This window comes from Acanthopagrus latus, chromosome 24 (assembly GCF_904848185.1).
Source record: "Acanthopagrus latus isolate v.2019 chromosome 24, fAcaLat1.1, whole genome shotgun sequence".
Classification (NCBI taxonomy): Eukaryota; Metazoa; Chordata; class Actinopteri; order Spariformes; family Sparidae; genus Acanthopagrus; species Acanthopagrus latus.
Window position 1 is genome coordinate 1,716,513 of NC_051062.1, and position 22,246 is coordinate 1,738,758.

The 22,246-nt window shown below is 42.2% G+C and overlaps 1 protein-coding gene across 1 annotated transcript in view; it reads right to left on the minus strand.

The window, feature by feature from the left end:
* LOC119015606 (pseudouridine 5'-phosphatase) overlaps window positions 1-14,136 on the minus strand; it is a 33,076-nt gene extending 18,940 nt beyond the window's left edge. The window contains exons 1-3 of the mRNA XM_037091769.1: window positions 13,982-14,136; window positions 13,051-13,269; window positions 11,351-11,580 (exon numbers count right to left, since the gene is read on the minus strand). Of these exons, the coding sequence (XP_036947664.1) occupies window positions 11,351-11,580; window positions 13,051-13,269; window positions 13,982-14,051 (519 nt within the window). The 5' untranslated portion in view covers window positions 14,052-14,136. The remainder of the gene's footprint in view (window positions 1-11,350; window positions 11,581-13,050; window positions 13,270-13,981) is intronic.
* Window positions 14,137-22,246: the final 8,110 nt, after the last annotated feature.

Genomic DNA, 22,246 nt, shown 5'->3' on the forward strand with positions numbered 1-22,246 from the left:
ACCCTTATTCTCTCGTTTCCCGGTGTAAGCTTTTCCTTAATTTACTCCTCCTCCACCAAACTGTATATAAAAAAAAGCAAATTAAAGAAAAATTAAACTGAAAGGGAAATGGAAGTATGAAATAGGTTTTGTTACTCTTTGGGTTTTCAACATCCTCCTTCTCGCGATACAAGCAGAGCACCCAAACTTCTCTGCAGTCATCTGCAAGAACAGACACAAATGTCTCCATCTCCTCCAACCATCTGAGGAAGTGAGGATCCAGTCCATTAGCTTCATTTGCGATGGAAATGTTCCCACAACAACTGGTAAACTCTTATATGTGTGAGCAAACTTTTTTCTTTAGACTGCTTTTTCAACGGGTGCCAGCAACGTGAAAAAGCCGGATCACCATGGTGAAATCAGTTTAAGGTTGGATATTTGACTCTGGACCCAGCTGCAGCTCATCCAATGTAAAACTAACTTCGACATACTATTGAGGTAAAAATCGGAGCTTGTAAGTTTTGACATTTTCTTAAATATTCCAGCACCATGGAGCAATGTTATGAGAAACTGCATGAATGTTAATCCTCGTTTGATTAAATGATCACAGTAGTCGGTGAGATGCAGGAGGCTCATCTGGCTTTGTTGTTAACATTACACGAAGCTGCTTCTGCTCAGCGATCCTTTGCCAGCATGTGTGTCTATTGATGCCATGTGTACTTTAAAGACAAGCTCCTTGGTACACTGACTGTCATACTTACCCACATACACTGATCAGCCACAAAATTAAACCCACTGACTGGTGATGTGAGTGGCATTGAGCATCTTTGTTCTGCTGAGAATCTTTAGGTCAATGTGGATGCCACTTGACATGCATCACCCATCCAAATATAATCATGGAAGCATCTGTTTGATCCATGGAGCAAATTACATGTTGGCCTTCACCTATTTTTTTGTTCCTATTTGTAAAGAGTTAGAATACCTGAATGTTAATTAACTCAAAAGTAATGTTTGACTTTCCTCTTCCCTCTGCTAATTCTAAATCGTGGAATGTGTATTACTTCATTACAGACTACAGCATATGCTTTGTGTGACATTTTGTGCTGGAATGTGCTGAACAGATAATAATAACCGAGTATAAAAGAGAGCAGTGACAGTGTTACTAAGAAACACAGCCTCCCTCAAAACAAAAAGTAAATTATATTTTCTGAGCATTATCCGTTTTAAACGTCATCTAATGACAGGTGATATAGCTACGGAACACATGGGATGTCAATTCAAAATTAAATCTGAGTGAGCGACAATGTTGCATTTGGAAAATATAGTAGTCTGCGATGAGCTGGCGACTTGTCCAGGGAGCACCCTGCCCTCGCCCTGAGACAAGGCTGGGATTGGCTCCAGCAGCAACTACCCGTGACCCCATGGAAAGGGATAAGCGGTTACGGACAATGACATGACGTGACAAATATAGTAGTTGCTGCCTTGATTTCATTAAGTGCCAGAGAACGAGTCCTAAATTGAGGGCTGAGAAGAGAAGGTCCCTGCAGGGTGAGCCTGACTAACAAGACCCGCAGAACATCTGAAAAGAACCCCTGTTAATCTAGTGGGTGTTCCTCCGGAAAATCCTCTCATACACAAGACTGAATAAACAAAATAACATATTGATAGTTAAAAAGAGCAGCGCACAAAGAACAAAGACGCCAATCAAGAAAGATGAGAAAGCAGAGAACTGAGCGTTGTGGTCTCAGCAGCAGAGAGCTGTGTCTGCCTGGTGCTGTTGACTTTCTCAGATTGTGTTTATTGAGTCATTTTTCCTTGATTTTTTTTTTGTGATTCTACCGTGGGTGAATATCCTATGTAGTTAAATCAAATTTAAAGTTCTTGTCATGACTTGGAGCGTTGTGCATGGCCAGGCACCTACCTATCGACTTTGACGTTAGATGAGGCTGGATTAAATTAAACGAGACTGTTGAGTTACAGTTAGGTGATGCATAGGATTTGCAATTCACCACAACTGGGCTAATTGCTTGAAAGTGTGTCTTTAACTAATTGTCTCGAATCACCACTAATAAAGTGGCTCCGATAATTTGCTTACAAGCAGATTTCATTACCTATGACTTCCCAGTTGAGCTTTTTTTTACAGGAAACATTGTGTTTTCACCGAAAGTAGCTCAACAGGATTCCTGAAACAAACACAATGAAACAGTAAAACACAGCAGATGTTTGAAAGTGCAAACAAAACGGGAGAAAATAAAGAGATTTAGTCAGAAGCTACAAAAGTACTGAGAGCTGAACTCACTGACTTTTAGAAACATCCCTCTCTCAGATTTCCTGCACAGACACGAGTCGAGAAACGATTTGCAACACACACTTGTTTGAGGTGTAGATTGGTCTGTTATTTTTACAGGTGGGCCGCAGTCACAAGAACTCACGGCGGCCCACTTGGCCCCACTCTTGCCCTGCTTGGATCAACTCGGCGCAGTAAAAACTGGTGATTGAAAAGCAAATCGGCGTGGCTTGGTTTCACTCGGCGTAGCCGAGAGTGCTGGTGGAAAAATGCCAAATGTCTCATTTTGCCCAGCCAGGCGTACAGACACCAACGGGAACTTGTGTCCCAACCAAAGCCAACAGAAATCCACAGCCACCTGAGTTAAGAGGACAGGCACATAATGTCTGAGTAGACTCAGCAACACAACGAACATACACTGCAAACGTGGGGATTAAATATGATCTTTGGAAAGCGCGTTGTAGAGAAAGGATCATTAAGCACTTACCATTTTAAAAAGTGACCTTAACTACTTCCCTACAGTACATTTAACATTTTCACATAACAACTTAACTCAGAGATGATTCAGAGATGCATTTGCAAATCTATAGGCTGGTGTGTATTTGCTGAAGGCAGGCAAGAGGTGAATCTGGTGAGTTTTTTCAGACCAGTAATGGGCCAATTTACTGTTCAGATAGAAATGCTCATGTCTTAATTGTGCCTGATTTGAATATCTGGATTATAAAGCCTTCCCCAGGTGTAATGTCTTGTATGATTAATGACGGGGAAGAACTAGTTCTGTCTGCCCCTCTCCCTCCCTATCAGTGTGAGCATGAACTAGCTCACTTTCATGTTTCATTAATCTTATTCAGGCCGCTGAGCACACCTTCGGTAAAATCTCCCGTCTTATCAACAGTGTAACTTCGGAGTCGTGAAAAATGTCTCCGCTCTCCGCGGAAAAGAGAGCGGCGCCTTTTTTTCTTTCGCTTTTGGTCAGCTCAGACAGCGGCGAGGCGACACCGCATTACTCACCTGTGAGGCCACTGAACTGCAGTGTTCACGGCGAGGGACAAGAGGTCCTCGCTGCTCTGCCCCTGGCATTCTGAACATCACATTAAATCACATCATGTAATATATTTGCCTTGCTGCAGGGGACATTTTCATAGAATCATTCGGAAAAGGAAACACTACAGCCTCCCTGTGTTGTATCACTTTTAACAGTCATGTGTTAAAAGCCTCTGATACTCGCCTGTCAAGGTTACGTTGAGACAGAAAAATGTGCTTAGAATAAAACCGCACAAAACACTGTATTCGCTTATCACACTGCTTATTTGTGAATGGTAAATGGACTTGCATTTGGGTCATCACATGCCAGCTCACACAGAATTGGGAACTTTTTTTTTCCCAGTTACTGTCATGAAAATAAAATCCATGTAAATATGTTATTTTTACAGGACCATGAGCACTTTTTTTTGCAGGAAAGGACCACAGTTTTTCTAATACCACGATTTTGACAGGAGAGAGATCCAGCCAAGTTTATTTGTACAGCACGAGGCAACTCAAAGTGCTTTACAGGGGCATACAAATAACATTAAAATAGAAGTTTTAATGTTATTTTTTATCTTTTTTTTAATCCGTGACTTGAACTCGGAGGTCCAAGGTCAGCTGATATGGAATAACCCATTTATACTGTGCTTTTCCAGTCCATTGATCAATCAAAGCACTTTTACAGCACCCGTCACATTCACCCAGTTACACACACGCTCAGACGCAGATGGCAGGGCTGGCATGCAAGATGCCAACCTGCTAATCAGGCGCGACACAGCGCTTCCTAACCGAAGTGCCCAACAACTTTTCTTTGCTTAGCCGCTGCCACATCCACTTACAAAACTATGCAGCAACCGCTGGGAGCAACCTAGGGGGTTCAGTTTCTTGCCCAAGGGTACTTCAGGGATTCAGCCAACGACGTTCCAGTTAGTGAATGACCCACTCTACCTCCAAATCCAAGCCGCACCGATTTTGTCTATGACAAGGAGGTGTTGATTGAGTTGTCATTTAAAATGTGTTTCCTCAGTGACACAATTAACCTTCTGCTGTCTTTATCTTACTTTTGAAAGCAGAAATAGTGTTGATGGAGGCTGTCAGCCATCCAGGTCATGGTAATTCTGTATCACAGGCAATTGGACTTGTTTCCGTCTCATGCAGATGTTTCCCCTCTCATCCAAGAGGCTTCTTCAGCTCTGGCTCTAGGTATCATGGCACAAATAAAACCATCTCAAGAAAAATCCTACACTCTAATATACTGATCTCAGTTTGTGTTCATCAATGAGTAGCAGTGTAGTGGAAACCACTTGTAATTATCGCAGATACGGTGATCAAAGACTTATTTGGATCAAATAGCTTGAGACAAAATCAGTCATACAAAACTGCTTTTTAGAATATTCCCTACAGTGTACATTTGGGGTCCTTTCACACATACAACTTTTCTTTTTCTTTTTCAGCATTACCCGCAGTAACTCGTCTGCTTCCAGCTGGCTACCTGACTCTGGTGCTGTGTGCACTTTGACATCATGAAAGGGAAAAAGGAAAGTCGTTTTCTCCCAGTCTAAGACACATCCCGTAGTCACCTCCAAGCTTGTGAAAAACAAGCTCGGGAGATCTAGTGGCGAGCCTCGGTGTTCCGAAAAAGGCTACCTCGTGTTTACATTATACTCAGAAATTCAGATGAACCGGGAAAACATCTGTGGTTGAAGACGCTCTCATCTATTGGACCGAGGATGCTTGGAAACGTCATGGCTGTATTTTGAAACAGTTCATCAAACACGGTAAATCGCAAAGCTGTTCATTTAATTTCTGTGCACACAGGCAATAAATAATACACATGCACTGCTTCAGAAATAAAAGAAAGGGAAAGCCAGGGGGACGTGAGCACTATAAGCGGTTTCCATTTGTATTAGCTGGTAGCGGCAGGTGAAGCGACGGAAGTTGACCAAACAGTAGTTCAGAATCTGCTTGTTTAGTCTGTCTCTAACGCTGGCCAGCTGTCCCCTCAAGAAAGACGCACAGCAGGAACCGAATAATTAGCATGCAGACTTTGGCTTTGCTAAACAATTATTAAAGTGTGTGTGGCACACGTTATTGTGGCATCTGGCAGTGACAGCTGATGGCTGTATGGAATACTCCCACACATATACAACCTGTATTTCTTTTTTTTAAGGCCTTTTTTGATAGTCTTGCACAACTGGCAATGTAATAAGTTACTAATATATATGTGTTGCTTAATATCTGGGAACTGTGCGGAAAAGTATTTGTTATTTTGAAGTCGAGGTCCGTCTGTGTGGACATCAGTGTGTGACAGGCGTCTGTCTTTCTGCCTGTTTGTCACGTCTCTGCATGACTAGAAACAAGCCGCCGTGGTTTCTCCTCAGAGTTGAGATTAGGGCAGGAAGAACCGACAACTGGATGTGCGTTATTACCAGAAGGCTGCTTCTCCTGTTTACCTCGCCCTCTCCACCCTCCTCCCTGTAGCTCTGCCTCTGTCTGCCCCCATGCTCGCTCCCTCTGTCTCGTGTCTCTGCCGCTCGCCCCTCCCTCGCGGAGCGGGAGCCGGGGAGTGACGCATCATCATTCGTTATTCCACTGAACACTCTGTCGATTCCCCCCTCTGAGCCTCGGTTTCATATCTCATCAAGAAAAATGCCAGCCCTAACTGTGGCTGGCTCCAGATTAAAAAATCAGGTGTGCAGTGCCACAGGCAGACCTATTTGCAGCGAAAAAAAAAAAAAAAAAAGCCTTTTAAGTGAGAGGAGAGGAGATAGCAAGAAAATCTATTGGATGCCTCAAATTTCCCTGTTAAATTAGGCTGTAAAATATCCAAATGCAGTATGAGGAAAATGCAATCATTGCTCACTTTTTGAAAGATTTCTTTTAGACTGCACCTTGGTTTTTGTGTTATACAGAGGCCATTTGCAAGTGCAGGGTATTCATAGTTAACTGTAATATATGGTCCACATTTCTTTTGTTAATAAGGTTAGGGTTTATGATATCAGTGATGGCAGATCTGCTGAAGGATGAACACCTGATGTTACTGTATATCAGAGGAAAAAAGACCAGTTTACAACTCCATTTCCCACATAAAACTATGCTCTTAAGGCTGCATAATCAAAGTACATTGTGTATTAAGGGCTGGCGACATGCGGTTGATGAGATTATATTTTGATCAGATAACTTTATAGATTTTACACTATTTCTTACAGTCATGTCATTTGTGGCAAGACATTAATAAACATTAGCTGCCTTTCTGTGGAGCCTATCATAAATATTTTAAAGCCCAAGCAGAAGAAAAAAATGCTTAATATAAACACCTCAGTCAGAATAAACAGGCCCAAACTGCAGTATTCATGAACTGATCAAAGGAAATAACTGTACCATAGGGAAGTTTTAACCTCGATGTGTTCTTTTTGTGCATACCCTTGATCTTGACAGAAACGTATGGGGATGTACACTTTCCACTTCCAAAATATTTCATCTTCCAGGCTGAACCAAACATTTCCAGGGCGTTTCGTCTTTGATCCGATCTCACAGAGTCAAGTCTTTTTGGACAGATAGGAAGGCAGGAAAATATGATAAAACAAGGCAAGGCCGTGCATTATGTCTGATGAAAATAAAAGTGAATACAACCCCACCAACTTCCCACTTTGGGAAAGCATGGACAAAGTGATGGGAGAGAGGACGCAGGCAACTGCTGCCGACCCCGTGAGTATAATCCTGCTTTTAACAGTACTTTGGATGATACTGAAGCTAGTGTTTCTGGTAAGCTAACATTACAATGCAGTCTTGCAAGGTAATGTCAGCCAAACAATACCAGTTGGATGGACTAAGTTACTTTGCTTGATCAAGGATGAGCAAAATAACAGCCCAACTGTATGCACAGTGCATTGCCAAGGTAATCCTGCCCATCTTTCTCTAGTGTCTCGTTATATCCTTGAGAAAGCCAAGGACTTACTACTACCTCAACAAACTTATCTTGCATTACATGCCGTGTAGATGAACATGCAATCACCGCTTACTAACTGTGGACTCCTCGTTTATGAGTTACTTTTTAGGGAAAAAAATGAATTGCACTCTAATTTAGGCTATGTGGTATGTGGAAATCGGAATTATGATACAGACCATACACGCTAGGCTGACTGACACATTCCCCAGTGGAAGCCTCAGGGAGGGCCTTATAAATTTTCTAGTGGAGATCATTCCGGTTGTCAAAAAGGTTAAACGTGCCCTGAGATGCTGAGGAGTCTGGATATAGTGTGGCTTTCTTGGTAGACACACCCCTGTACCGACAGCTCCTGTGGACTGGCTGAATCGGTGATGGTCCGTATTTTTATTTTGACTCAGTAAATCATGACGAAGTTTTCATATCGTCTAATGTCTAGTCTTGTGGTGCTGGGTGGTAAACCGGTTCACACCGAACACCAGTGTATATTTTCGTTATGATATGAATTTTTAATAGACCCCCATACCTGTGTATTTGATTACACAACATTCGGAACGCTACGCTGCGCTGTGCGACACTGTTTCAGACCGGACCCTTTTCAATGTTGCGCTTCTAAACAGGCATGGTGCAACTGCGAGGCGTGGTGAGGGTAAACAGCAGTGCTCTGGTGTTATGTTACGATGAAGATGGCTAGGATAGACGTTGCAGTTGATGACTACGTCGCTGTTCACGCCCAACTTCGTGCTTCACGTCATGGTCGCTGTAAATGGAATTCATAAAACAGAAAGTAAGAAGGAAAGAAAGAAAGAAAATTCATAGTTTTCCCGTGACATCATGCTCACAGAGGAAAGCCTCCTTGGAGGGCTAAAGATGAGCCGCTGCCTCAGTAATCATAAATATTTCTGCCAAACTCTCAAAACTGTTGAACAATCACAGAAACAAACGCTCGCTACTTTCAAATTAAAAGCCCCCCCTGCTAGGAACCCCGTTCTAAACTCCAATGGCGTGCAATGTAAAGCTCTTGATTTGAAGACTAATTCGACCTGCATCTTGTTAGCTGTCTGTTGCTTGAGGCAACTAATGCCAGGCGCTCTGCTGCACGCTTCCTTTAATAGCGGGGGTTTAAAATCAGCGTGTGTTTGACTGAGGAGGTGAGAATATGGGCCACGGGTCTATAATTAGCTAAATCTGTCAAGTGTCGCCACATTTTTTCCGATGCATATGTTGTACGTCACTGTTCATGCCCAACTTCGTGCTTCACGTCACATCACATGTTTATGAGAAGGAAGGAATGTTAAACCTCCCTTTTAGATAGACAGGGCTATCTGTGAACACCTGATTATGCATGAAAAAAAATACCTTCATATACCGTGTAACTGTTAGAATTTTGAAAAATACCTTGCTATACATTTTTGTTCATACCGCCCAGCACTATAGTCTTGATATATTTGTTCTATCAGCTTAAATGCTTTGTTATGCGAGTTTAAATAAGACTTTGTAAATAACAGAGCTTATAGGCACATTCACACATTGGGAAAAGCAATACCTTTTGTACCGTCAATTCGTTTGCATTAACATTGAATGCACTGACTGTTGGGAGTGGGTTGCTGTTAATAAGAAGAACATTATATAAGAGGTCCTTTTCATGTTTTAAAAAAAAATCCAGTTATTTCTCTCTTTTAACAAGTTTCATGTTCCAAGGGCATGTTGCCAATTCAATCTCTGTGAATGGCCGTCCTGAACAAAATTGAACAGAGGATGTGCTAGTTAAAGGTAATCCCTCAACAAGGGCATGAAACGTTCAGGGGTCAACGCACAATGACTGACGGAACAAAATCCGAATACATTCATGCAAATATAAATTTGGCCAGTCCCTTATAGTGTAACCTAACACCACACTGCACAGTAATGTTTGAAACCTCACACCCACACCCAGCATCACTGGTGTAAGTAAGTTCACCCTCCAATTCAGCTTGAGCACTCCCTCCTCAGCATATCTGTACGAGATGCATGCCCGTCATAACTGCAACTTGTTGATAGCTTGTCTACATGTCACACAATAACTCGATGACCTGATTATTATGACAGGCAGCGGGGTGGGCGGGCATACAGGTTTCCTCACCGTCACCAGTCTCACTTTCTGCTCCGTCGCGGCACTTTGCAATACATCATAAGTGTTTAAGCTTTATAAAAATGACGTGGCTGTGATGTATGGCACATGTATTCATAGAACTTAAGTTACACCCACTAACTACCGTCTTCCTCTCTAACGTGATCCTCATCAGTATGTGCGTCTGTTGGTGCCATGGCACATTGACTGTTCTACATAAAACACATAAATATACTTTGGGTGTTCCACTAATCCTACAACTTGTCTAACTATGAGTAACTATGAGTGTCATTAACTCACATTATCTGGCAGCCTTCCCCCCACAAATCACATGCAGGGCCTTTACTTCATTTTTGGCTCCGCTGGCTCCTGTTACTATTTGTTTGTGCAATGACAGAGTTGCTTCCTTTGTGCCAGAACTCGTCTTTTATTTTCCTCGGAAAAAAAACCATACCAGTTGCAGAGCGAATAGCATACTGAAAACGTGGTTTGCAGGGAACTAATACTGTATTGCGCAGATGGTTTCATTTTTCTACAGCCATAACGATGTGCAATCAGTATTTAATTCAGAGTTTTCTATTGCCGATGTAAAGTCCTTTTTGGAACATTTTAACTGTAGTCTCCAACTTCTAAAGGAAACAGACTGGAACTGGACCCTGATGAACCCTGATCACTTTCACTATTATCAATTAAACAACAAACCATTAACAGAAGAAGATTATGCTTTATAGCTGACAATGTACACAATTAAGAGTTTTAAAAATCCAAATCCAAGCATGAAGTTATCATATATTGAATTATTAGTTCACACACCGAACAGTGATCAACAGTAGATTTGCAGAATACCACCACTTTTAACATATGCTTTACAGTGCATGTGTTTTCATGAAAGTAGGTCAGACCTCACACTGTTATTCGGTGTCTTTTAGTGAGATATTTGGCAGCTATTTTAGTCTGACTCAACACAGCAAAAGGCTTCCAGAGAGTCTGAAAATATATATCTTATACAGCCCGTGAACCCTGAAAGCACACCACTTTTGATCAAAGTGCCAGAGTAGAAGTGTGTGTCTGTCAGTGCAGAGAGCGGCTGACATCAGGCCCTGTCTGCATTACTGCAAATGGAACACATTAGCTGCAAATAAAAAGCTATTGGCTGACATGCAGGCAGCTAAATGCGACTAGATCGACGGAAGACAAACTGCCTGACATGCTGCTGACATATAGTTCCGCATCTCCTCTGTGTGCTGAACCACATTTTGTGTCACGTCTGAGCTCTGATCATATTTTCAAGCCATGGTTTTTACCTCGTGTGAAAAACATCGTTTCAAGTAGGTAGCACCACACAATCTTTCTGGCGATCTTCTATGTGGCATGAAAATTATAATTGTAATAAAAAATTCAATTGAGGCAAAAACTGTACTCTGGACCAGACTACTGAATAGGTCCTGTCGAGAAATCTGCTACTCACTGTTGCTCACTACATCTTACCTACCGTCCAGACTCCAGGTGTGCATAAGTGACTGTTATGAACTTATGTCAATACCAAAGATGGACCAGATGTGATGTTAATGATTGGATCAAATGTTGTTTTGTTATCGCCAATCATTCTTAACCCGCATAAACCTTGAATAAAATGGTAAATATGAGTGCTAGGCTAATGGTAGATTCATTATAATGATTGAGGTACCTTGGCCAAGGAGGCTGGTGCAGCTCCAAACATAGGGACGGATCCAGGAAGTTTTTTCCCCACTTTCTTTAACATTACAACATAAATATTCAAGTTTGAAAAAGGTTTAGGCTTGACTGAAGTAAAGGGTAAGTATGCGCTCTACTAAGTGCCACTGCTTCAACCAAATCTGCATGTTCGCTCAGAGCTTTCCATTAAGACTAAATGCATTCATACAACATTTGAAATAAACCTAGCAAAGTGGGTTGACCAAGCCTACATTCAAATGAACAAGCAAGAATTCATCGATGGTGCCGCTGTGATCTTAGTGCTTACCTTCTCTGGAGAGGCTGGAGGGCTGAATCTGCTGGCGCAAACCAGGAAGGAGTCGGGTTGAGGTTTGCTGTTCTTCACGTCGGGATCGTCACCCAGAACGATGTGGTCAAACAGGCCGAAGAAGTCTTTGTGTTGGCTCGTCTTCAGCTTGAATGTCACGCCGGCAGAACTGGTAGCCACAGCGATGGGGATATTGTGCTTCTTCAGTTGGTGGACCAGTTTCTCCACACCTAGTGGTACACATGACCATACTAAAATGAGACTTAAGTTTTGCACTGAGGTTTATATTAACACTAATGTATCAGTTGGCTGATATTTGAAATAAAACCACCTGCTGATACGGAGCTCCTTTCCAGACAGTACATATGTTTTATATTTTGATTCTTACTTTTAAGTTCAATGGTGACCAGATGGCTGAGCAGAGCTGTGGGAGGATTTTAATCTACGGAGTCAAGGATGTCAGTCTATAAAACCTGCAATAAAAACTCCCTCAATGAACACACTCCTTTAACTGGAAGAGAACACGGACGCTGGACAGATCTCTTTGTACCCATCACTGCTCCATACTGCCACTTCATTACATTTCTGCATCCTACAGCGTCTGCATATTTGGGCGGTATATCACAAAGCTTGGCAAGGCAGTATGTCTGGTTGTGAGGAAAGACTCTGTACCTGCTGAACAAAGCTCTCTAGTTCTGAAGAACTAATAGAGCTTTACACCATTTTCCCACGCACGACTGAGTGTTTGTTTGGTCACATTTGCCTTATGGAAAATTGGAAGTTACCAAGGAAGATATCCTGGAGTCCTCTGTGGACAATGCAGGCATTTCAGCAAACACACTGTTTAATCCTTAATGGAAATACAAAAAAGTCAGATACATGTTTGAACGATGCTGATTGCGTCACAGCTACTGGTCCACATGAAGTAATTAATCTTGTTTTTTGGTCATTTTGCAACACAGGTTTTCACAATGAAATGTAAGCTGGAGATGCCTGGTCTATCAACATGGCCTGGATGTACCAGCATGCATTGCATGTGACATTCTCAACAGCGAGCACTTGCTCTTTGCTCAGTGCTCGTCATTACAATTCAAGTACAACGTGATATTTAAAGGACTATATCCAGGCATTAATTGATGATGAGGTTAATGCGTGACTGCTGCACCCACTGAATCACCACCCTTGTGTAACACCAATGGACATGTTATCCAGTACTTCATTTTAAGAGCCAATTTCCAGTGTTTCTCTATTACAGCAACAGCAGGTCATTATGGTAATTGGACTAATTACACCTTGAAATAAAGTAGCACACAGGATTAAAATAACCCCTCGCTCAGACGTTAGGCCATGACTCACCACATATATAAAACTGAAACTGTCAAACACTTTGTCACAGCGGAGATCTAGATGACTTAGTTATTGTTTTTCGTTTAGTTTAGTTTTTGTTTTTTTTGTTTTTTTTACTTTTTCCAGAAAAAAAATGATCATCAGAAAGAAATTTTGAAGTGCAGCTGTAGCACTGAGCATCAGGTACAGATGCGGAAGAAGCATCACCGCTACCTGTAGAATAAAGACAGCAGCACATATAAGAGCTAATTGTGAGGCTGCTTGTGAGCTGCATGTCATTGATTCTTCATCTTTTTACTCTAATTCTTTTGTGAGTGGCCTAAACGTGGTGCTGAATGTCAGGCGTGGCGTACCAGGCATGAGTTTGGCAGAGGGAAAGATCTTTTCTTGTATTTGTCGGGTTTCGGCCAGAAGTTCCTCAGCTGTCATGGGGAGCTCCAGAGCGTCCCGGATAGTCTGGCAAGCGGCCACAGCGTTTTTGCCCATCACCGACGACTTCACGTCCCAGGTGTACTGCTTTCCAAAGCGGTCACAAATTTCCTGGAAGGACACCGTGTAGAGCCGCTCCGTATCTGAAGTGAGGATACAAAAAGAAAATGAGTGGAGTTCAATTAGACGTAGATTAATTAATTAATGTGGGATCTAATATGAATTGCAAATGACCAGAGGAGACAGATAGCAGCTGAGTGTGACCTCAAACTGTAAAAGTCAGATGTGCAAATCAAAAGTGTAGCATTCAGCAGCACTTCCTGACTACACAAAAGTATTCACATCACCAAATGTGACGTTTAAAAATGACATCAATTCAAGATTCACTGAATGCCAAGTTGTGTCATTTCACAGACAAGTCAGTCTTAAATGGTGCATTAGTATTAAGCTCATCATCAATGAAATGTAATTCATTCATGTGATGTTCAACCGTTTAATTGTGCATGTCTGATTAATAAATAAGTTGTCAGCGAAACTTTTAGCTTGAAAATTCGTCACACACACTAAACATTTGATTTCAAACATTTAAAGCACACATAGCTAGTTTAAATATATGCCGAATTAACCTCTAAATGATACCGTTTAAGGAACTGTATTAGTTGATATTCGACTTGATTCAATATTGTAGTTGTGTGCGAAGAAATCATAAATGTCGCTTTTTTTCCCATGGAGCTCGTCATGCCGACTCCTAGACTGTGCACGGCTAGCCCACGGAGCGACTGAATGAGATTCTGTATATTCAGCATAGGTGCAACCTCGTATGAGACAGTGAAAGACGACGGGTAATGTAAAGACCTAATAATAATCCATCCATGTCGAAAATGACATGGCTCACAGGTTTGTAGGAACCGCTCGACACAGACATGTTTCACTCAGAGGGTTACTTCCGCGTTCAACGGGATGACGAAGGCAGGGGGGCGGGCAGAAGCTACCACCGCTCTGTGACAGCACGAAACAAGACGCTGAAAATATCACGTAGCGCTCCAACAACCTCCGAAATCAAGCTCTTACACAGTATTCTCACCAACGGTTTCATTTAAACACCCACATGACTGTATATTTTAGTTTAAAAGTGAGCTTCCCCCCGTTAATGGATACATTTTAGTCGTCCCGGCGCAATGGCGATTGGGAAATGCAGTCCGCGCTGGTTCCTGTGGCATTTCATATTTTAAAACTTCTCAACCATTACTAGGGTAAGAATAATGTTAAGGACATACATCTGTCACAGATAAGAAAATGTTTCGAAATTGTTTACATCAGATTATGCTCACGCAACAAAACATTAACTCAAATGTTAAAAAATGTGTTGTATTGCTCAAACGTCACTAAGAATGTAAGACAGCATGATTCAGGTAATCTGGGACAGTCATTCAGCCCTCATTCTACAAACATATAAAATACAAGGACTAGCTAGGAGCCCAAAAGAGTGAACCACAGAAAGTGTCATTAGCAGTGTAATTATTGTCATCAAATCCAACTGATAATTATTATTTTAGGACAGTTACATTTGATTATCTTATTGTGTAACAGAAAATACATAATGAGAGAGTTCAAATGAAAAAATAAATGAATTATCATGGTGTTACTTGGTCTCTTGGTTTTCGTTTAATTCTTTCAAAGGTTATACAAATACTGTTTTAAATGTTTATGTGAATTCATTAAGTTTCTATGAATTGTACATTGTTTCAATTCTGCTTTCTGTCCTCGTCATTTAATGCTTTTGAATGAGCTAGGCGTGCATAAAGTGAGGTGATTAAGGCTTTTTTTCCAATCCTAGTGTGTCAGATGACAAAGCGACCTGTCCCCAGATTATCACATTTCGGCAGAATCGTATTTGTTTGCACAAAGAACAATAATAGGTGTAATAATAGGTCCCCCGTCTGGGTATGATATCTACATTCCTTCTTCTAGTGTAGTTAGAAAGAACATCTAAGGGATTTCAGAAAGTATAATGGTGTGTGTGTAGATTGTCGGATATACTGTGTACAGTATAAGCTGCAGTGTCGTAGCAGGAAAGCGAATGACTGAATTTCACAGAAGTTCCACAGAACCGATGGAGAGAAATAATGAACAAGGTTAGTGGCCTTTTGAAAATGGCTCTCCCAAGTCTCAGCCGCATATTTACATTTGCGACCGGCCGCAACAGTGTCGGCTGGTAACATTTTCACGTTATTGTCATGGTGAAACATGGTCCTCGGGCGGGAACTACCACAGACGCGACGTTGTAATGACTACTTAGTAGTCGCGGGTCGGCACGTGAACATGCTGACGCGGCTTGTGCGATCCCATCACAACATCACAGGACGGTTTAGTTTAAATTCACTGTCTTACATCTCCATTGTTCAGCGTGTCACAGAGATTGTGCCACACAGCAAATTACTGACAAGCGGCTGTTCACTGCATTGCAACCAACGCTGCCACATTTTTCGGAATAATTGGAAGCTCCGTGTTAACAGAGTTTGTCTTGTTAGCGTGAAAGAGATGTCAGGGGAATGAGAGAACACCCCCCCCCCCCCCCCCCCCAACCTGGACGATCTAATGAGCCTGTGGATTTCAGGTCTAATTGGGGGATGCTGAGAGGGAAACGGAGGCTTTGAGTCCCGTCAAGTGTGCTTTGTGTCAAATTGCATAGTTTAGGGAGTTGCTCGGAGTGACTGAGCGTTCGGAACACTGAGAAGGAGCAGCCACCCCGCGTCTTTCGGGAGGAATACTACGGAAAAGTGCAATTTCCTGGTGACACATTTGTTTTGTGCAAACACCGACTCCGACGAAGATGAAAAAGTTGAGTATTTTTATTCGGTCCCGGCAGTATTTCGAGCGCAGAGGAAACAGCAGGTAAAAAAAAAAAGGAAAAGGGAAAAAAAAAATCAGCCTGATGATGCTTCCAATCCCACAAATCAATGCAACAGACAAAAAAGATGACAGTCTGGAAGAAGTAGCAGGAGATTGCTATGAAGCTAGCCCGGAGCGACACTTTGCTGTCTGACTGAAACAGTCTGTCTGTAGATATAAATAGTGGAGTGGTAAAATCACAGCCAGAAACACAGTTAGTTAGTTTTTCATATCTCCCTCTGGAATGGGACTGCTGCAGAAACACTGCTGCCATTAAGACTGGGAGATGCTTCTATTCAAAGCTTCATGCTTGCTGCCTAATTGTTACACTGGGATCCACATATGAACTCGTTGCAGTCGGGGTGGTCCAGCTCTTAAGAGATGATTAAGATACATTTTACTTGATTTAGCGTGGAAACGCTAAAGACACCGATTTAAGTATTTATTATAAATTCCAGTGCATTTAACGTCTAACTACATTATTAATCAAACAGAATGTGGTATTTTGCTAATCCTTTTTTGAGATATATTCATTTGAAAACAGTAGAGAATATATTTAAAGCTGCACTAGTTGTAGTATATGCCTTTTTCGGAATGATGGCAGTAACCAATCGTATCATAGCATCTATAAAAAGGATATAACCTCGTGGGCGTGGGTACACTTTACTGGGGAACATAGCTCGCTTGCAAATGTTTGCATTCCGTTTTAATTTGCGCTTTTTTTTTACATTTATATTTAGGGCGACTTACAGTAATTCATACAAACACTGATACAATGGTGGCTGCCATGCAAGGTGCCCACCAGCACATCCGGAGCATTTTGGGGTTCAGTGTCTTGCTCAAGGACACGTCGACATGCGTACGCTCTGCGCATCCTCCCAACTTTTTGGGAGCTGGGGTTGTAAAAATACGTTAGTGTGCGAGAGACTCGCAGCAAAGAGGTCCAGCTGAGCCATTTCATGCTCTACAACATGAGAGAGGCATCGGTGATCCAATCACAAGGGGACAGTTTGTCAGTTCACGGACACGACAGACAAACGGACATGATATCTTTTGCTCCGGGGGGGAATTTCTCTCCCTCTTCATCCACTTGCCGCTGATCGTAGTTGAAGTGGCTGCTCCGACCCACAGTGTGTTGGTATTCAAGTTTAATGTCTGCTGATGTGAAAAACACTCTCAAATCGCTGCTAATTGTTGGCGATAACAATTACATATCATATTCAAATTCATGCACAAACATGAATTTTGTGTATTTGTGTAATGGAATTTTATGGATAATCAATCAGTGTGTTTTTTTTATATACAAGTAGGAGCCTAACAAAAACCTTAATCTTTTAAAGGTTATTAATTGTAGTTATTTATGAAGCTCCTGGTCCTAACAGCCTCAGTCAGGATGTAGATAGGCTCATCGACCAGAAGATGTGCTTGGTAAATAATTTCGGCCTGATTTTGGTGGGAGGGATCAATAACTGCATTCGGCGTTATTAAAACACTAGCAGAGGCCCAGTTGATGAATCCCGTCTTCTTACAGCATGACAGACAGCCAATGATGATCATCCCTTAAAGCCGACGCTGTCACATCCACAGATGATACAGTCATTTGTAATTCTCCTCCAGTTTATCCTTTGATTACTAACCATGACACTTCCACTGGAGGGACGGGCCCTAAAGCAATCAACACACCCACACACACACACACACACACACACACACAGTGACACACACCGCTATTTACATTGTGATGATAAGCTCGTTAACTCTCAGTGGCTGATCGGTATCGCCCTCAGCTGCAATTCCCCAGCCAACCATTTGTCCTGGGTGAGATATCAGCAATCACCATTTTAAATGAGGAAAGGTGATATGAAATGCAAATTCAGCAACAAAGATCAATACTGTTCACTGAAGGGAATAAAGTCAAGCCGAGTACCTGGTAGACACAGCCGTCCTTGAGCCCACAGTGAAAGACGTGACATTTCACGAGAACATTCCCAGAAACTTCCATTACTTGTGACTGGAGGGAGCTTTTCTGATTGGCTGGCAGGCGTCCACTGACTCAGCAAACCTCGCGTTTTGGGACGTGGCGGAACTTTAGAGATTTTAACAGAGCTCCAGCTGAAGGGCAAAACCCAATCTCTAGATAGCCAGAGCTGCTACATCTGCTTCATGCACCATGACCATCCCTCTGAGCTCGAACTGCTCCCGCTCGAGGGCACTTAAACCAGCGAAAAAGGCCATGAGACACGGACCTTGGCTTGGCCTATCGTATCTAACTTTGAGCGTAAAAATTTCCCAATGGAATTTCGCTTCAAAGATAGAAGGACCTGAGTAAGCCTGAATGCACTGATAAACCTCAGCAAATAGGCAAACAGTAATCACCATGGCGATGACAGGTTATGTCACCTGGTCTCACCTCAGTAATAGACGACTGCATCGCCCCACCTGGTGCTGTCCTCTGTCGGATCGACGGGTCTCTCGCACACCTTGGCGTGTGCGACTGGGCTGCATTACACCGCATATGGTTCTGACTAAAACCCCACCACCCTCCTTTTTATTGCGTCGAAACCAAATTACCCAGGGGGAGGCTGTAAGCTCTTGAGATTGAAGTGTTTATGAAGCAGCTTCCCCTCACTGATGATAACGGTAATTGCAGCGCTCATTTAGAGGCATCTCCACTTTCAATTATAAGGTTGATTACAGAAAGAGCGCGTTAATATGAAGGAGTTGAGTATTTTGATCTCTATGAGTAAGTAAGGCCCGTCGACGAGGTCAGAAACCATTACTTTTTTTTTTTCCCCTTCAAACTTTCATCAAGGAATCCTCCGCTTGCAGCAACGGAGGCCTTCGGCATTCTAGCTGTGAATTTGTTGAGCTAATCTGAAGGAATTTCACTTCTTTCCTTCCTGAAGCGCCGCCCACAGGCTGGGCCGGCTTCATTTGCCTCGCGTCTCGCAAATGCTCTCCTCCGTCGGTTTGTCCACAAGACTTTTTTTAATGATGAGCCTCAGAAGAATGTCCTTTTCTTCCTGGCCATCTTGAGACTAAAACGGAACCCACACATGCTGACGCTCCAGACGCTCGACTAGCCTAAGGAAGGCCAATTTTACTGCTTCTATAATCAGCACAACAGTTTTCTGACATGGTTGCGCGAGGGTTTCTAATGATCAGTTAGCCCTTTTACACAGCAAAACTTGGATTAGCTAACACAGTGCACCCCACCACAGGAGTGATGGCTGCTGCAAACAGCCCTCTGTACACCTGTGGAGATGTTCTATTATTAAAGTCAGCCATTTCAACCTAAGTTAGTCATTTACCACGTCAATAATGTTGAGACTGTGTTTGGGATCAATTTAATGTTATCTTAATTGAACAAAATTGTGCCTTAGTTGTTTCAATAATAAGGGAATTTAGTGATCCAAAAACCTTTCAGTGGGTGTGTATAATCACTTGAGAAAAAGAGAAAAACGAAAGCATATCATTTTCCATACAACGACTCATTAAAATCCACAGCAGTTATCCGTTACGGGGCTGGTGAATAAGAAAGTGCCGCGTGTGCTACAAGACGTGACCTGCAGGGTCGCGGTGAAAGGAAAACCCTCACTCTCCGATTCTGCATCTGTCTTTTTCTGATAGTCACGTAAACTACACTTCTATGATTTTCTTGTGGGTTTTTTTTTTTTTTTTTTGTGCTAATCAGGAGTTTTCTCGCCGTCGAGGTGACAGGTCATCTCTTTGTTCGAACTCTTGAAACGAGCTGTTTACGTTTTCCAGACAGGCGACCCCTTGTGATCTTGTGAATAACGAGTCCCGTCTCCGAGAAAGCAGAGGTGGATGGAGTGTGGCATTGTTATCGCCAAGTGCGTGACTTTGACTCTGCAGAGTGTTGCTTACATGCCGTACGAACAGTCAACGGTGGTTCATCTTAAAAAGTGGTTTTAATGGTTAGTGAGTCATCCATCTCAGAGGGCAAGAATCTTGTGAACGTAACTGAATGGAAGCAGAGAAAATATGACATGCGGAGTCCAAAGTGCCGTCTGATCGTTATTATTCTTACAGCTGATTTTAACTCTCATAGCACCCCGACTGTCCTCTTGAACATTCTACAAAATGCTGCTTCATTGTTCAGGATTTATGGAGGACAGAGCCGTCCCTGGAAATCAGATAATGGACCTACAGTGAGGTGGTTATTTATCAAGCACCCTAACATTTCTTATTATATCAGTATTTTATTTTGAAACAAGACATAATATTTAAGACAAGTCGGGCAATAACACAGTGATGGATGACTTGGTGAAATAGTACTATTAAATGCTCTGCGATGTAACAAAACTTTCAGCCGTCTGTTGTTGAAAATGAAGTAGATGAGAGTGGAGTTTTGTGAGGCTAACCAAAACAATGAGCTAAAAGAGGCCAAAAAGCCCACAGCGTAAATTCGACTCCGATTGTCTTGTTGCCGCGTTTTTGGGTTCTGTTCTGCCAGCGAACGTTACAGAGCCAAGTGAGCACTGCAGGTTCGTGTGTGTTGAACGAGTCAGGCGCTCACCATCCCTACAAAAAAAAAAAATGAGGAAAACTTTGAATCTTTTATTGGACATCTGCTGTCTGAGTGAACCATCTCATGCTAACTAGCCATTAAAACCAGAGCTCTGGCAGGACATGCTTTGAACTCGGCGAGGTAAGTCCTGCTCTGAGTGTTTCCCGACTGACAGCTTAACCTTTAACCCCACACAGCGCAAAACTGTTGGATGGCGTTAACAGTGTTTACACTCGGTCTCCATTTTATTGGGTGCGCCTAATTAAAACTAATGCAGACTGAGACAGCGGCCACGTAATGGAAAGCATGAAAGCAACTGGCAACCTTAGTATCGCAAATTTAAAGCGTATTAGTTGTGGGTCACGCATGATTTTTACACCAGTCTCGTTGTATCTAATGCCCGACTTCATACAGGAACACTGCATTACTTCATGCAACAACTAATGCGTTTGCATTGCTGCGGCTGCGACTGCTGCTGCTGCGCTTCTTTCCAGCTCGCGTTTTACACTCACTTTTTCTATTTTTGTACTCGCACACGGGTTGTTCTTTATATTGCATTTTTTATATCTTTTTTTGTACTCTGAATGTTTGTTTCTCTCCCACCAAATGCTGTATCATTTATTCTTTCTGTTCGCCTCTGGGACCAGGAAAAATAGTGCTGTTTTTCCATGCGCTGGACGGCACTTTATACATATAAAGATGAGAATAATATCTCTGTTGTCTCTTAAATGTGCTGTGAAACGCATCATTTTCAGTCCCAACCTTCATCATCGTCTGTCCTCTCTGCTGTTATTTGCAGCGGACTGTACACATTTCGGCTTAGAGCATCTATGGAATTGAGTTGAACTAAATTAGATTTTTATTTTATTCAAGTCCTTACGAAACGTAACCTGAGGAGACCCAGTTTTGAGCTTCAAGTTTGGATGCAGAGATCCATTTAGAGACATACAGTATGCACAAAGGCCTGGCGTGTTCACTGAAGGCACTTTGAAGCTGTGCTTTGACAGGTTTGTTGTTCCACCGTTGAGCAGTTAAAAGGAAAAATATATCAGTGCTTTTGCTTCACTTCATCTCCCAACAACTTGACTTGCGTCTTTTTTTGTCGATGCCCTGGTTCAAAGCTGCAATATTCATGCTTTAAATTCTGCATCAAAATTTTTCCACATTAAAATGGCAAGAAACAAACACGGTTCCCTCTTAGTACCCAGCCTGCCTCTCTATGGTGTGTGTGTGTGTGTGTGTGTGTTCTCACTTCACTGCTCATTTCCACTGCTTTTTTTTCCCTGAAATTACTTTTCAGCGGTGTTGGGATGTCTTTTTTAAGTGTACATAATTTGCAATGAATCTCTCGTTTGTTTTCCATGCTGGCGGCCTCAGTCTCCGGTGGTCGACAGCATTCAAAAAAATATATCATAATATCCATGCTGGTGTGCTTTTTTCCCTTTTTTTTTTAACCATAAACCCAATTGAAAAAACAAAAAACACTATGTACTTGAGTTTAGTTCAAATGTTCGATTTAACTGTTCTTTTGACTTTTTTTGACCATCCAACCCGGCCAGCCAGGAGTGGAGCCGCAATCATACGGCTTGAATTGAAGGCTGCTCCTGGCTAATGTCTCTTCACAGGCAAACGAAATGGACAAATGTGACTCACAACAACACAGAACATCCTTGATCAAGTTGTTGCATTCATCAGGC